The 15899-nt window shown below is 43.1% G+C and overlaps 1 protein-coding gene across 1 annotated transcript in view; it reads right to left on the reverse strand.

The window, feature by feature from the left end:
* Positions 1-14772: 14772 nt before the first annotated feature.
* The window catches only part of SNX3 (sorting nexin 3), a 36003-nt gene continuing 34876 nt past the window's right edge, over positions 14773-15899 (reverse strand). Inside the window, exon 4 of the mRNA XM_045544128.1 lies at positions 14773-15514. Coding sequence (XP_045400084.1) covers positions 15409-15514 — 106 coding nt within the window. The 3' untranslated portion in view covers positions 14773-15408. The remainder of the gene's footprint in view (positions 15515-15899) is intronic.

Consider the following 15899-nt stretch of genomic DNA (forward strand, 5'->3'; position numbering starts at 1 on the left):
TGTGAGGCGGCTCGTCAGTGATGTGGTAGAGGGAGACTTTCAGATGAAGCAACCAGGATGTTGCAACATATCCTGGGCATCTTTGTGACATGCCGAAGTGTTGCGTGCTCTGCTGGGAAACCATGAGTAGGGTCAATGTATTAAGGAAGCCACGGTCATAGGTTTGATCCTCAGGTGAGCCCAGTGGCCTTATTCTGTCCACGGCACTGGCATCACTAATATCTGTCAATTGCTATGTCCCAGGACACTGAGCAATCAGGAGAGACTTGAGCTCCTTTAGCATGAAGGCTAGAAAAGAGCTCCCACCTCCTGTCCCACTGATGGTCAGTCCACAGCATCTTCTTGGCCCCAGCGGTGAGCCTAGTGGAAAGAGCCTTCACCAGGGTCAAGACGCTGGGGTTCTAGTTATGACCACTGTGATCTGGGCAAGTTAACCTTTCTGTACCTCCGGGTTTTCATCTATGAAAAGGAGTACTAGGCTCAGGGATGCCTACTCTTCCTTCTGTTCTATCATCTCAAGTGGGGCCAAGAGCCCACCAGAAGAAAGTCTCCTTGAGGCAAGCACTAATCAGATTAAGCACATTTCCAAATGTGCTCAACCTTGACCCTCAAATCCTTGCATTTAGACAAGTCCTTCTCAAGCTTGGCTGCATGTGGAATCACCTGGGGAGCTTTTAAAACTCCCGATGCCCAAGCTGCATCCCAGAGCAATCACACTAGCGCCTCTGGGGTGGGGTCCAGGCATCCGTGATTTTAAAGCTCCCAAGTGATTCCAGCATGCAGCTAAGGACGCGGAGGACTGACCGGCCTGCTCAGGAGCCCTGGGAAGGGGGTTCACCTTCAGGTTCCAGAGTCATCTGGGCCCCTCATCTGTTATGCCGGGTTGCTCGCCCCCTACTCTCTGGTGACCTTTAGAAAAGTTAATTCTTCCCCCTCTTTTTCTGCTCTGGCCTGTCATTGAACTCCCCCAGCTGATTGTGGCACTTATGATTGAGAACCTCTTCTGACCGCTTCCCTTTCCCCAGAAATTAACGTGATCATTAAGGCTTATAATTTCACTCACCAGTGCTATCAATCAAGGGGCTGCGAAACGGAGTTAAGGGTCCTCTTGTAATTGGCAGCAGCCTGTGATTCGGAGCAGAGCATCCAGGGTCTGTGGGGAAGCTGGGAGAGGGGAGGGCCTGGCATGCAGGGGGGCGCTGTGCCCCCTGGAGCTGACTCCCAGAGCTTCCCCCAGGGGCCAGCCAGCTCCACTCTTCCTCTTCCCCGAATGTCAAAATGAGGAAGCCAGTTCTTGCCAATAGTGCTCCAGGCTACCCCTTGCCACCCCAAGCTCTCTGCAATAGGAAGATCTCTCCAGCATCCCTGGAATAGGGAAGATCAGTGGTTTTTTTGTGGGGGGGAATGGGGTCTCACTCTGTCACCCAGGCTGGAGTACAGTAGCCCAGTCATAGCTCACTGAAGCCTCAAACTCCTGAGCTCAAGTTATCCTCCTGCCTCAGCCTCCTGAGTAGCTGAGACTACAGGAACAGGTATTTTTTTACTTTTTGTAGAGACGGAGGGGGCGCGGGGAGGGGGGGGGTGTCTCGAAATGTTGTCCAGGCTGGTCTCGAACTCCTGGCCTCAAGCAAGCCTTGGCTTCCCAAAGTGCTAGGATTACAGGCATGAGCCACTGTATCTAGCCATCAGTGGATTGTTTATGCACTGGGCAACCCAAATCTGGTTGGGGAGGGGCAGCAGGTGCAAGTTATTTGTAGTTCAGAAGTGGAGTTGAGGCTGTCAGACCCAAGCAGGTAATACCTTCCTCCAAACCTCATTTTAGAGATACCATGAAACCTAATAAATAACAGCTGAGCCCAAAGTGAAACATAGTCTGCCTCTCAGCCCAAGCTTCTTCCTGCATACAGGGAGCTTCGAGATCAGAGTGATCCAGGGACAAGGGGTGAGTTTTCCTCCTCAGACAGTTGGGCTGTCTGATTTCCTTCCTAAGCCATGCAGGGACTCCTGGAATATTTTAACCTTTTTAAAAAAATTTTTTTTTAGATGGAGTCTCGCTTTGTCATCTAAGCGGAGTGCAGTGGCATCATCATAGCTCGCTACAACCTCGAATCCCTGAACTCAAATGATCCTCCTGCCTCAGCCTCCCAAGTAGCTGGGACTACAGGTGCATGCCACCATGCTTGGCTAATTTTATTTTTAATTAATTAATTAATTAATTAATTAAAGACAATACTATAGGAAAATCTGTCTAGAGGGGGAAAAAATCACCTATAATCCCACCTCCCTAACAGAACTATTTCATTTTTGCCTATTTGTTCCAGTTCTTGCACATGTTCCTATACATTTTAACATAATTGTAATTGGAGTGAACGTGTGTTGCGTTCTGATAGCCCTCTTAACATTCTATCACTGACATCACTTATCAGTAGTTACAAAGTCTCAGAATTCCTTTTGGTATTTGCATAATAATTCTGCTACTTGGTGTGTGCCTGATTTACCTGCCATTCACTGCTTTGGATAATTAGGCTCAACAAAAATATTTAATAAAATAAATTTACAGACAATGGAATAGCATGAATAAGACCTACCCATGGAGATTGTTTAAAATGTAGATTCCTTGTTCCTACCACCCGAGATTGGGATGCAGCAAGTGTGAGGTGGGGCCTGGGCATCTGTACTTAATCCTGATGCAGGCTGGGCACGGTGGCTCACGCGTGTAATCCTAGCATTCTGGGAGGCCGAGACAGGAGGATCGCTCGAGGTCAGGAGTTCGAGACCAGCCTCAGCAAGAGTGAGACCCCGTCTCTACTAAAAATAGAAAGAAATTATCTGGACAACTAAAACTATATAGAAAAAATTAGCCGGGCATGGTGGCGCATGCCTGTAGTCCCAGCTACTCGGGAGGCTGAGGCAGTAGGATCGCTTAAGCCCAGGAGTTGCTGTGAGCTAGGCTGATGCCACGACACTCACTCTAGCCCGGGCAACAGAGTGAGACTCTGTCTCAAAAAAAAAACAAAACCCAAATTCCTTTTTTCTCTCCTGTTTCAAAGGCAGAACCTACAGAACCAAGTTCACAGAGTTCCGTAGTATAGAGAAGATTGTGCTTTGGCTTGTGACAGCAAGGCCAGGATGCTTGCTGCTCGGTGGTTGAAGCAAAAGGGAGAAAGTAAAAGAAAAGCTTGCTCTTTCCTTTCTCATCCTTGAATGTGATGGAAGAAGGAAAAACAGAGAGCACGAATGCAGCAGAGTGAATCAGGCTGCCGGACTGCCTTGATTTCCCCATCAGGCCTTTGACCTGGTGTGGGGGAGGGGCGTGGAGGGTAACTTCGAGGGAGGGAGCTTTCTGCCCCCAGGCCTGTTTGGATTCTGGTAACCGGCAATACCCTTGAGGTGGCCATATCACCTGGCCACACCATGTGGAGAGAAAAGCAAATTCCTAAAGTTTAACTCTCTCAGTCCCCTATGATGTGAAAGCTGACGCAGAGCTATGGGCCTGCCGTGGCAGGGCAAAGTGACAGACCCCTCAGTGGAGCATAGGGGTAGACCACTGGGTCCCAGACTGTCTGGAGAACTCTGCAGAGACTCGAGTGTCAGCAGCCAGCAAGCGCTGAAGTGGGGCCTGCCATCCAGGGACCACCACGAGCTCTCATCCAACCCGGAGAGGAGACCAACACCTGCTGCGGGCAGCACCTTGGCATACAGGAACATCTTTCCAGAGACCAGGGGGGCGGGGGCATGTGTCTGAGGAACCCCAGCTTTTCCTACATGCAGGAGCACTTATTTGTCTGCTGAACCAGCCCTCATTATACACAGATCTTTTATTTTTTTTTGAGACAGAGTCTTGCTCTGTTGCCCAGGCTAGAGTGGAGTACCGTGGCATCATCATAGCTCAGTGCAACCTCAAACTCTTGGGCTCAAGCCATCCTCCTGCCTCAGCCTCCCGAGTAGCTGGGACTACAGGCACGTGCCACCATGCCTGGCTAATTTTTTCTGTTTTTGGTAGAGACGGGGTCTTGCATTTGCTCAGATTGGTCTCAAACTCCTGACTTCAAGCTATCCTCCCACCTGGGCCTCCCGGAGTGCTAGGATTACAGGCGTGAGCCACCGCGCCCAGCCTCAGGGACGTCTTTTTAGGGAGAAAAGCAAGGGGAAAGGGTCACTCTCTGGAAGATTGCAGAATACCTAAGGGGCTATTTCAATCAATCCCACAAGATAGGATGAAAGGTCCATTTTTATCTCTAATCAGCAGGTGAGATTTTGTGAAGACCAGGCGAATTGTAAAGAAATTGAATATCTCTGTAATTTGAATTACAGTGAGAGTTTCAACTGGGCTCCTTATATTAGCTTCTAAATTGCTAGGTAAGTCAGTCATTTGAACTCTGAAGTGATGGCTAGAGAGATCTCCATATAAAAATCTGCAAATCTGCACTTTTTTATTCTCTTTTTTCAGAAGAGGTCTGGTCATGAACTTCTGGGCTCAAGTGATCCTCCTGCCTCAGCCTCCTGAGTAGCTAAAAATTTGCATTTTCAACATAGGAAAAAAATGGTGGGATTATGGTTAAATTATCTTTTCATGTATTTTCCAAACCATGTATCATGTGATATGTGGCCCCTCCACCAAATCTAAACTTCACAGAACAAATCCTTTTAATAAAGGGATTTGTTCTCTAAAATTTGGATTCAGTCAAAAGGCGGAACTCAGGATCCAGATGGCCACACGTGGGCCCTGGTTCCCCACCCTATGGAGACACACAAAGTCTGGAAGGTAATGAGGAGGTTCCTGCCTTCTTGGGAATCCCTATGCAAGTTCAGAGAAAGGCTACCTATGCATAGTGTCTCACAAATACCCACAGGAAACACGAGAGCCTGGAAGCTGAGGAGAGGGGTCTATGAGGGGGGAAGTGTGAGTGGGGGAGACAAACAACCCACATGAGTAAATGATGGATGTCCCATTTAATATGGAGGCGTCTGCTCTGTCAGTGCTTACATTTGGAGCTGCTGTCTTCCCTCTCCCAGGTTTTCCTCTCACACTGCCTTTCCCCAGCACTCACCCCGAAGGCTCCCCAGCAGCGGTCCCTGGGCCTGAGGACAAAGTGCCCCAGGCAAGCTTCCCTTTGGCTTTGAAATGTGCTGGGGTGTTTATGGGAAGGGAAGGGAGTCTGGTCAGTGGTGCTGCATTTGTGCATAAGTAGAGATCAAGGATGGAAAAACATACTTTCTCAATAAATTCTTAGAAATCATGACTACTTCCTCAAGGAACTATTTTTTATTTGTTTGGTCTTTTAAGCAAATTACTTACGTGCAACAACATGGATGAATCTTAAAACATTTTATGTATATATATATATATATATATATATATTTTTTTTTTTTTCTGTTTTTACTGGTAAAAGAAGCCAGTAAAAAAAAAAAAAAAAGTACCAACTGGCCCAAGGACACAAGGCTGGGATTTGAGCCTGAGTCTGGGTGACTTCAAAGCCTGTATTCTTTCAGCCACTCCCGGGCCCCTCCCTTGGTGTCGTCTGGCTCTGGGTCTGCTGTTGGGGGGGGCCCTGGACGAGTCCCTTCCCATGTCTGAAAAATGAGAGGCTTGGATTGCATTGTTTCTATGGTTCCTTATAGTTCTAACATCCTATGACTCCACAAGTCTATTTCTTTTAAATGTTGTACTTGTTTTTGAATAGTTAGTATTCACATGATATAAAGTTCAAAAGGGCATACATGTCACAGACCACAGGGAGACTAAAGAGATGTGAGGACCAAACATAATGTGGTTTCTTGGACTGGATCCTGGAACAGAAAAAGGATATTTGTAGAAAAACTAGTGAAAGTCTAAGTTTGGAGTTTACTTAGTAATAATGAACCAATGCCAGTTTCTTAGTTTTGACAAATATACCCTGATCACATATGATGTCAGCATGAAGGGGTATATGGAACTCTTTGTATTATCTTTATAACTTTACTGTAAGTCTAAAATTATCCTCAAGTCAAAAGACTTTCTTTCTTGTTTGTTTTTTAAAGGGTACAGAGTGAAATGTTTTCCTCTCGCCTCTGTCCTTGGCCACTCACTCTCCCCAACCAGGCAACCAAAGTTACCTGTTTCTTTTAGAATCTTTCAGAGATATTCAATTAACAGTCAAATAACGTAGCCTATACTCTGTAAATATCATTTCTCAAAAGAGAAAGTATGTGAGATAAATTCCTAGAAGTGAAATTTGGGGCGTATAGTTTTGATAGTTATTGCCAAATTGCCTACCATGGAAGGCAATAAATTGTACCAATCTATCCTCCCACCAGGCAATGTGTATGAGGACCTGTCATCTCGTCAACTCAGACGGTTGTCTGAGAGCGAACTGGCAGTCACTTACGTCAGTTTAAGTTAGACTGTCAACCCTGAAAATATTCTTGACTGAAAGCTCTCACGAAATGGCGGGTCATTCTCAGGGAGGCAGCAGAGGCAAGCGGGGAGTTGGCTGTAGCAGCAAAGAGCAACAAGGCCCCGAAGAAGCGACACCGGGATGATTAACATTCCTGACATCAATTACTACTGTCCTCAAGAGAAGACATTCACAGAAGGCCATTGTCTCTGCTCCACAGCACACAAAAGGTCAAGCCTCACAAATTTGCTCATAGTGAGGGAAAAAAACCCTCACAGGTCAAAGTGTTCAGATTACAGATCCAGGAAAATCCCTTTGCAGAAAGAAGACAGCAAATCCCCAGCATAGTTGAAAGGACAAAACTTTCTTCACCTTAGAGACACTCCAATAATAAACCGGTTAAACATGGTTTGGATTTAGTGAACATGAAAACAACTGGATTAAAGTATAATCTAGCTAAAAAGGAAAGGAAATGTACTGAGAAGCTAAGTAACGACAAAGCTGCAGTGTCTACATCTGCCAAGCAGGGATGGCCATTGCACGTTTATAACCAAATTCTCTTAAATGTTCAGTTTTTCTTTAGCTCAGGAAAATGAGTCTCTGCTCGTGTTGGCCTCTTCGATAACACTGGCACCAAGGCAACCGTGCAAGCACGAGGGGCATCGATGTCCAGGAGTCTGCAGGCGCCAGCTGTCAGCACAGGTGTTTTGGCCACACTGCACAGTTGGTGCAATCTGCACTGGAGGCAGCATCCATTGCACAGGTACAGGTTTTAGAATCACAAAGACTTGGGTTTGAACCCCGGTTGCACTTTTTCCTGGCTGCGTGACCTTGGACAAACTGAACTCTGTCCCATTTCTTCTTTTGGTAAAATAAAGATAACACCCATCTAATACGGTTGTTTTGAGAATTAAATGAGATGATACATGTAAAGACACTAGACTGAAACCTACACACTCCATACACCGTAGGTTTGTTGTTTTCCAATCTCTGTCTTTCTGTCCCCTCCCTCCTGCTTCCCAACCTCTCCATATCCTGCTGACTCAGGCTCATCCAAATCTCACTCTGTCTCAGGAGGGTTCAGTTTTATATACCAGGGCTTAACCAATTTTCTGCCAGAGATCCCTACTCAAATATCTGTTTATAAAAGCATAAAATACATAGGATTATAAAAGAAACCAATTTATTGAAGTGTTTATTAAAGTATTTTTAAACACTCGTGATAAAATGATGTGCTTCTCTTAACACATTAAACAAGATCTTGAGGTGAGTCTGATAACTACAATAATTCTCAAGTAGTGATCAGTGTATTTCAAATCTGTAACAATTGTGATATAATTAATATATTTGTGTTAATTGGTGATAATCACAAGTTCTGCTTGTACTACCGCTCTGGTTTTTTTTTTTCTTTTTTTTTGAGACAGAGTCTTGCTCTGTCATCCTGGCTAGAGTGCAGTGGTGTTATCTTAGTTCACTGCAACCTCAAAGTCCTGGGGGCTCAAATGATCCTCCTGCCTCAGCCTCCTGAGTAGCTGCGACTACAATGCCTGTCTGATTTTTTCTATTTTTTTTAAGGACAGAGTCTCGCTCTTGCTCAGGCTTGTACCACCACTCTGGTTTGCTCTTACATTCATAAATGGAAGAAATGCTAAATTCCAGTTAGAGAATATTAAATATAAAGATACAACTTTTTTCCCATTCAAATTAGAATCCAGGTTAAGAACTCAGATGTTAACAAAATATTACCATCTCTGTTCTCAAGACTACTGATAAAAGGTACTTGAAAACTGTCAAGTCAGCACTCCTTTACTTTTTTTTTTTTTTTTTTTTTTTTTCCTCTTACTTCTTTCAAGATTTTCTCTTGGTCTTTGGTTTTCTGCAGTTTGACTATGATATGCCATGGTGTTTTTTTAATTTTTTAAATTTATTCTGCTTGGTGTTCTCTCAGCTTCCTGGATGTGTGGTTTTGGTGTTATTGATTTTGGAAAGGTCTCAGCAATTACTACTTCAAATATATATACAGTTGATTCTTGAACACCAGCTTTGAACTATGCAAGTCCACTTATATGTGTATTTTTTTCAATGAAAGTTACACCGAGCGTGTCTGCCTCTCCTCCCCTTCCACCTCTGCTGCCTCGGCCACCCCTGAGACAGCAAGACCAACCCCTCCTCTTCCTCCTCCTCCTCAGCCTACTCAAGTGAAAGAGGCGAGGATGAAGACCTTTGATGACCCACTTCCACTTAATAGTAAATATATTTCTCTCATGATTTTTTTAATAACATCTGTTCCCTAGCTTGTGTTAACGTAAGAATACAGTGTGTAATACACATATAAGATATGGGCTAATGGACTGTTACTGGTAAGGCTTCCAGTCAACAGTAGGCTATTAAGTTTTGGGGGAGTCAAAAGTTATACAAGGATTTTCAACAGTCGGCGCCCCTAATCCCGGCATCCTTCAAGGGTCAACTGTGTATATGTATTTTGCTCTATTCTTTCTTGTTTTGTATGCAATTACATGTATGCATTACCGTTTGAAATAATCCCAGTTTTTGAAGGTTCTGTTCCTTTGTATTCTCTCTTTGCATTTCAGTTTGGGAAGTTTCTATTGACTTATCTTCAAACTCACTGATTCTTCCCTAAACTATCTTAAGCCTTCTTATGAGTCCATTGAAGGCATTCTTCATTTCTATTACTGATCTTAATTTTTAGCTTTTCCTTTTAATTCTGAGTTTTCATCTTCATTGACTATATTACCCATCTATTATTGTGTGTCTTTTTCCATTAGAACCTTTACCATATTATTCATGGTTATTTTAATTGTTTACTAATTCCAACATTTCTGTCATGCCTGACTCTTGTTCCGATTGTTTTTCTCTTGAGACTGCTTTTTCTTGCTTTTTGGCATGCCTTGTCATTTTTTGTTGAAAGCCAAACATGTTGCACTGAGTAATAGAAACCAAAGTAGATAGGCCTCGAGTGCAAAGTTGTTTATTTATTTACTTATTTTAAATTTAGAGAAAGGGTCTCATTCTTGCTCAGGCTGGTTTTTAACTCCTGAGCTCAAGCAATCTACCTGCCTTGGCCTCCCAGAGTGCTAGGATTATAGGAGTGAGCCACCCTGCCCGGCTGAGTGTGAAGTTTTATGGTAATCTGGTGAGGAAGTTGGACTGTGTTTAATGTTTGCTGTAGTTATAGTACCAGAGGCTTCACCTTTCTCTAGTGTTTGTTTCTGCCAGTCTCTTAATGTTAAGGTTTCCCTAATTGCTCTTCCTTAGAGAGGAGCTTTCATCTGTAACCCACTGACTATACTGGAGCCCCACTGGTGTGGTGGTAAAGTGTGGGGAGGGGCATTCTGTAGTCTCCAGACTAAATCTCAGTGCTTTAGTGGGCCTGTGATCTTCACAGTGTTTCCCCAGTGGTAGAACTTTCCCCCTCTGGTCCCTAGTCCTTTCCCTGGCTGAGGCATTTCCAATCTAGTTCCTTAGAGGCCTGACCCCTGTTGACTATGGTTTTTTTGTTTTGTTTTTTAAAGATTTTTTTTTTTTTTTTTTTGAGACAGAGTCTCACTCTGTTGCCCGGGCTAGAGTGCCATGGCGTCAGCCTAGCTCACAGCAACCTCAAACTCCTGGGCTCAAGCGATCCTCCTGCCTCAGCCTCCCGAGTAGCTGGGACTACAGGCATGTGCCACCAAGCCCAGCTAATATTTTCTACATATATTTTTAATTGTCCATATAATTTCTATTTTTTTAGTAGAGACGGGGTCTCACTCTTGCTCAGGCTGGTCTTGAACTCCTGACCTTGAGCAATCCTCCCACCTTGGCCTCCCAGAGTGCTAGGATTACAGGCGTGAGCCACTGCACCTGGCCATTTTTTTTTTTTTTTTAAACATTTTCCTTAGGTGAGACACGAAGGCTAGAGTGGGGCTGGAGTGGGAAGAATGTCCTTCCCCCAACAGGGATAAGACTCTGGCAGTCTTTTACCCTGGAGAATAGGCGTTTGAAATAAAGAAGGCTCTGGGTGTTATTTCACAATGATTATTAATCTTCTTCCCATGTCAGAGCCACAAGAAGATCTTTCTAGATAGTCACTGTGAGAATCTGATGGAGTTCTTGGAGGTAAAGCCCAACCACATCTCTAAGATTGCGATCCCCAGGGATTTCTCACTCTTACGCTAGTCCATACTAGGCCTCCAGCAGCTCTTGCTCCAGGGAAGTAAATTTTGGCTGTGTCTCTCTAGAAGAGCCCGTTTCTCCAGATTTTGGGGTGGTGGTTTGCCCTGCAACATCAATTCTCTGACGGGTCCAAGAAAAGTCATTGATTTTGTTTTTTCAGCTTTTTCTTGTTGTTAAGGACGAGAGTGCCAACTTTCAAGCTCTTTACATGTAGGAGCCAAAACCAGAAATCTTTACTTTGGCCATTCCCTTCCCTCCACCTTAACTCCTGTGTCCCTTCTTGCCCCCACATTTGCCATGTCTACCGAGTCTGGCTGTGCTATTATCGAGTCTTTCCCTCGGTGTCCTAACAGGAGTGAGTTTGAAAAAAGGGCTGGTGTTTGACCTGTCCATGTTAGCATTTTGTACATACAAAGTGCTTAGTGTTGCTGGTTTATCGCATCACTTCTGTTCATGGCACTCACCCTACAATAAAAAGCATCTGCGATAAGGTGTTACCCAGCATCCTCTCAACATCCTTTAGTGCTTTGCTTTTGAACTACCTTTCCTGGCTACTAAGTCAAGATCTTATTTTCTTAGCAAGGTTGGAATAAGTCAAACTTCACTTACTGTAAATCAAAATTTACAAAAGTAATTTCTCTAGGTATGGTTAAGTCCTTTTTCTCAATTTCCTCATTTCGTTTTGTAACGACTTAGGTAGCCAGGTAAGATCAAATCTGACCAAGTTCTAGGAAACCAAAGGACCTCCTAGCTAAATGCTCAAACCTGTTTCAGAATTACCTGCTTAAAAAAAAAATCCTAGGCCGGGCGCGGTGGCTCACGCCTGTAATCCTAGCACTCTGGGAGGCCAAAGCGGGTGGATCTTCTGAGCTCAGGAGTTCGAGACCAGCCTGAGCAAGAGCGAGACCCCGTCTCTACTAAAAAATAGAAAGAAATCAGCCAGACAACTAAAATATATATAGAAAAAATTAGCCGGGCATGCTGGCGCATGTCTGTAGTCCCAGCTACTCGGGAGGCTGAGGCAGTAGGATCGCTTAAGCCCAGGAGTTTGAGGTTGCTGTGAGCTAGGCTGACACCACGGCACTCACTCTAGCCCGGGCAACAGAGCGAGACTCTGTCTCAAAAAAAAAAAAAAAAATCCTATATTCAATCTTAGGGAGTAATTGTCATGCATAGCTACATTTAGGAAAATAAGATACTTCTGATAAGCAAGCTCTTCATGTCCGAAAGAGCTACTGGCACCCAAATTTAAAATCAAAACTAAAAGATAAGGCTGGGCGCAGTGGCTCATGCCTATAATTCTAGCACTCTGGGAGGCTGAGGTGGGTGGACCGTTTGAGCTCAGGAGTTCGAGACTAGCCTGAGCAAGAGCGAGACCCTGTCTCTACTAAAAATAGAAAGAAATGATCTGGACAACTAAAAATATATATAGAAAAAATTAGCCGGGCATGGAGGTGCATGCCTGTAGTCCCAGCTACTTGGGAGGCTGAGGCAGGAGGATTGCTTGAGCCCGGGTGACTGATTGCTTGAGCCAGGTTGCTGAGCTAGGCTGATGCCACGGCACTCTAGCCTGGGCAACAGTGAGACTCTGTCTCAAAAAAAAACAAAAACAAAAAGCTAAAAAACTAAACCTTCCCTTCTGTGCCCAGGCATGCAAACAACAACAACAACAATAAACCATGAAACCACAAAACACCAAACATATCTGTTCATTCACTCATGTTCAGCCCTAGAGGACACATGCAATGTTTCTGAAAATTCACCCATTCATTCATTTAAGCAACTATATTGAAAGCCACAGGCCCTGTCCACAAGAAGCAAGCACAAGGTATGGCCTTTAGAGTCAGACATCCTTCCAGTCTATATCCAGTACCATTCCATCCTGGGTAACCTTGAGCATGCTACTCAAGCTTGCAGAGCCTCAGTTTTCTCATCTGTAAAAAGAGTTTATGTGTTTCACAGGGAAGTTCTGCAACAGAGAGCACAGTGGAAATACCGAGGACAAACTCTCTATCCCCCTAAAACAGGTTCTAACTCCCTTCCCAGTCCGAACATTTCCATATTGTTAATAATGGCAGGCAGCAACCACTGAGCATTTAATCTATGTGCCAGGCAGGGTGCTAAACTCTCTATCTGTCCATCCATACTTCAAACACATTTTATCTGTAAAGGACCAGGGGCCAGCATCCTCCTTCCTTTAGGCATATTTACTCCCCACTCCTGAAAGAAAACAGGCAAAGTGAGCTGAGGCAACAGGACAGACTTTTAATAGCGGGTTGAGTTGAAAAGCCACAGATGTAGTATTATAAAAAGGACATGCTCCTCCTCCCCAGCTTTCCCCGCCAGAGGTCATAATCACTACTGTGGGTCATAATGGCAGAATCTCTGAGCAGGAAACCAAATACCAGATAAACCTGTCCTGGAACTGCCGTGGCAAATGAGTAAGAGGCCATTTTAACAGGGTTTTTAGGGGTACCATTTGCTACTACTACTGTTATGTCTAGATTATCGCTGCCATTACACAACTATTATTAAGCTTGTACATGTCCCAGACACTGTTCTCTGCATTTTACATTTAATCCTCAACTCCCATAAATTACTGAAGGTACCACTGATGTTGACCCTTTACAACTGGCAGAAGATGAGACACGGCAATCCTTACTTACTGAGTGGACAGAGTCTGAAACTCCTTAGAATTACCCTTCCATTGCTGTGTAACTCACTGCTAACTTCTTTTAGAAAAACTCTTCTAGAACCCCCTCCCCTATGGAGACTTAACAGCACCTGCATTTTTTACTTACGAGGGTTAAAGGCATAGTTTTACTCTGGACTGTGGTCTCAGTTTCCTAAGAGATAACACTGAAAAGTACCTTCCTACATTAGGAAAACACATGTTACCTGGAATAGGCAACTTTTCCCCTAGTTTAAAACCTTTGACTTTTCAAGAGCACGCCTGCCCTCCTGAAACTGTGGTAGAGGTTAAAAGTAAGCAAGCTGATACAACTCATCCTAAACCACATTACTTGTTTCTGTAAGTGGTCAAAATCAAGATTCCCTGGTGAGTGAAAATCTCAGCACCACTGACATTTTTCTGTTGTGGGAGGCTGTCGTGTGCATTGTAGGAAGTTTAGCAGTGTCTCTGACTTCCACCTGTTAGATTCTAGCAACATTCCCCAGTTGTGACAACCAAAAATATCTTTAGACATTGCCAAATGTCCCCTGGGGGGCAAAATTAACCCTGGTTGAGAACCACTGCTTTAGAGGAATTATTCACTTCAGCAGAGCTACCATTACTCCATTCTCTGTACCAAAAACTTTGACTTTACTTCTGTAGCTCACAGAAATAAAATTTACATGTTGTTTAGCTTTGTGCCTTATTATAGTGTTTGAAATGTCTAGTATTATGGGATTGAAATATTATTTGAGCAAAAAAAATGCCTTATTGGGCAGCTATGACTTCTTCCAATCTGCTTGGTGACATTCTAATGTGGTCAAGACCTAAGTTAGTTTCCTCTCAAACAGACTAACCCATCTTCAGAGGAGATACCCATGGTGTAGGACAACAAGTATTCCTTACCTTGAGATTTAACTCCAGGTCACAATGGGTCTCTAAACCACCAAAAGGATGTACAGACTCCAACTAGAGAGCACATTCTGGCTGAAAGGTCTAGCACCACAGTTAGGCAAGGAGTCATGTATTTTCTGGTCTCTTATCGTTTACACAGGTCAGACTAGAATACTGTGCCCTTCTTCCTTTCTTGAAGAGGATAAAGTGTGCTACTATCCCAAGCCAAATTAAAGAGAAAACATACTCTGCTAAGAAAAGGGTTATTATACCCTTGCTAAATAGAAGTCACTCACAGTTACTACGAAAAAAATTCTTCTGAAAAATAGGAGGCATGGTATTGACTTATCTTAAAAAGGCCTTTTAAAGAATGACTTGAGATTATAAAGCATTTTTCAAATACACAAAGTGCTTCATAACGATTCAATGAGCCTTAAGGAATGCTTTCTTTTTTTTTTTGAGCACATCACTTCTTTTGTTGTTTAAAAAAAGAAAATACCCCATTTAAAGGGTGGAAGCATATTTGATATCACCACTGTTTAGAGAGGACTGGAGTTACAGGAATGAGAAGTATATAATTAGTAAATAATCCCTCTCAACAAGTGAGTTAAGCAGTCAAGCCACAGGGAGAAGAAAAGCTGGAGGCAACACAATCGGTGCATATCAGAAATGCATTTTAATTTTTATTTGAAAACAACTTAAATTTTTAGACAAATGATTTTAGTATATAAATTTGATTTTGTTTTTACAGAATATAAAGCTTTCTCTCATTAATCTTCCATGTGAAGGGTTACAAGCCTGAAGGAAGAACCTTCTGCACACAAGTGTGTATCTTACGTGTGCGGTATTGGAAACCAGTGGTGTAGTGCTCCTACACATAAATTAGGTCAAGTAACATCACATATTAAAAGGGGGAAAGAGAAATATTCTATTTAATCAGATTCAAGAAGCAAACATGACACAGAAACTGTGCAAATAAGACCAAGTCAGTAACTTTAGTTAGGACATTGCAGATTACATTGGAATAACAAGTTTGTGAGGCTATAGTGCACCACATTAAAACAGCACAGAAGAGCTATTTATATAGAAAGGCTGGAAGGAGAGATTTTTCACTAAAGCAAATTAACTTCTTGTCAACTGCCAAAACAAAACAAAACAAAACTGAGCATGAGTGTTAGTATACTGAAGGCATGTTATACCAGTTTCTGTGCAGCATGCTACAAGTTAGTTAAAACTTCTTCACTGGTGCGTATGAATCATTAATAGTCACGTTTTGCCTCTTCTTGCCAAGTTTCAGGCATGTCTTATTTTAGATGGAGTATAGCCTTTATCTATTATTTCATCCTGTAAAAACATGTGAAGACAACGTTCATTCTGTGCCAGAGGATGACCAGCGACCCTGAGAACAAAAAACACAAATTTATTCCAATATTTCATAAAAGTCGTGGTGGTGGGGATCAAAACACACATATTTTAAGGTTAGGAAGCACATACAATTTACTGATGTTAGTACTATAATGGACTGCCCATAAAGCTATACTCTGTCAACTAACGGTATATTTTCTTTCCTTTGGCTCACAAGAGAAATTTAGAATACATTTAATCCCAGACTAACTTTGCACTGCTTCTGATGCATATACACAATTAGCTTCTTTTCATATTAGTTGGTGTATTCATAAAAAACTTAAATGAATTTTCATGTTAACAGTGAAGCATGTCAATGGGTTCTAAGAATCCATTTTAAAGAGAAGATGATACAGGATTGGAGTTAGAAATACACTAAA

This window comes from Lemur catta, chromosome 2 (genome assembly GCF_020740605.2).
Source record: "Lemur catta isolate mLemCat1 chromosome 2, mLemCat1.pri, whole genome shotgun sequence".
Classification (NCBI taxonomy): Eukaryota; Metazoa; Chordata; class Mammalia; order Primates; family Lemuridae; genus Lemur; species Lemur catta.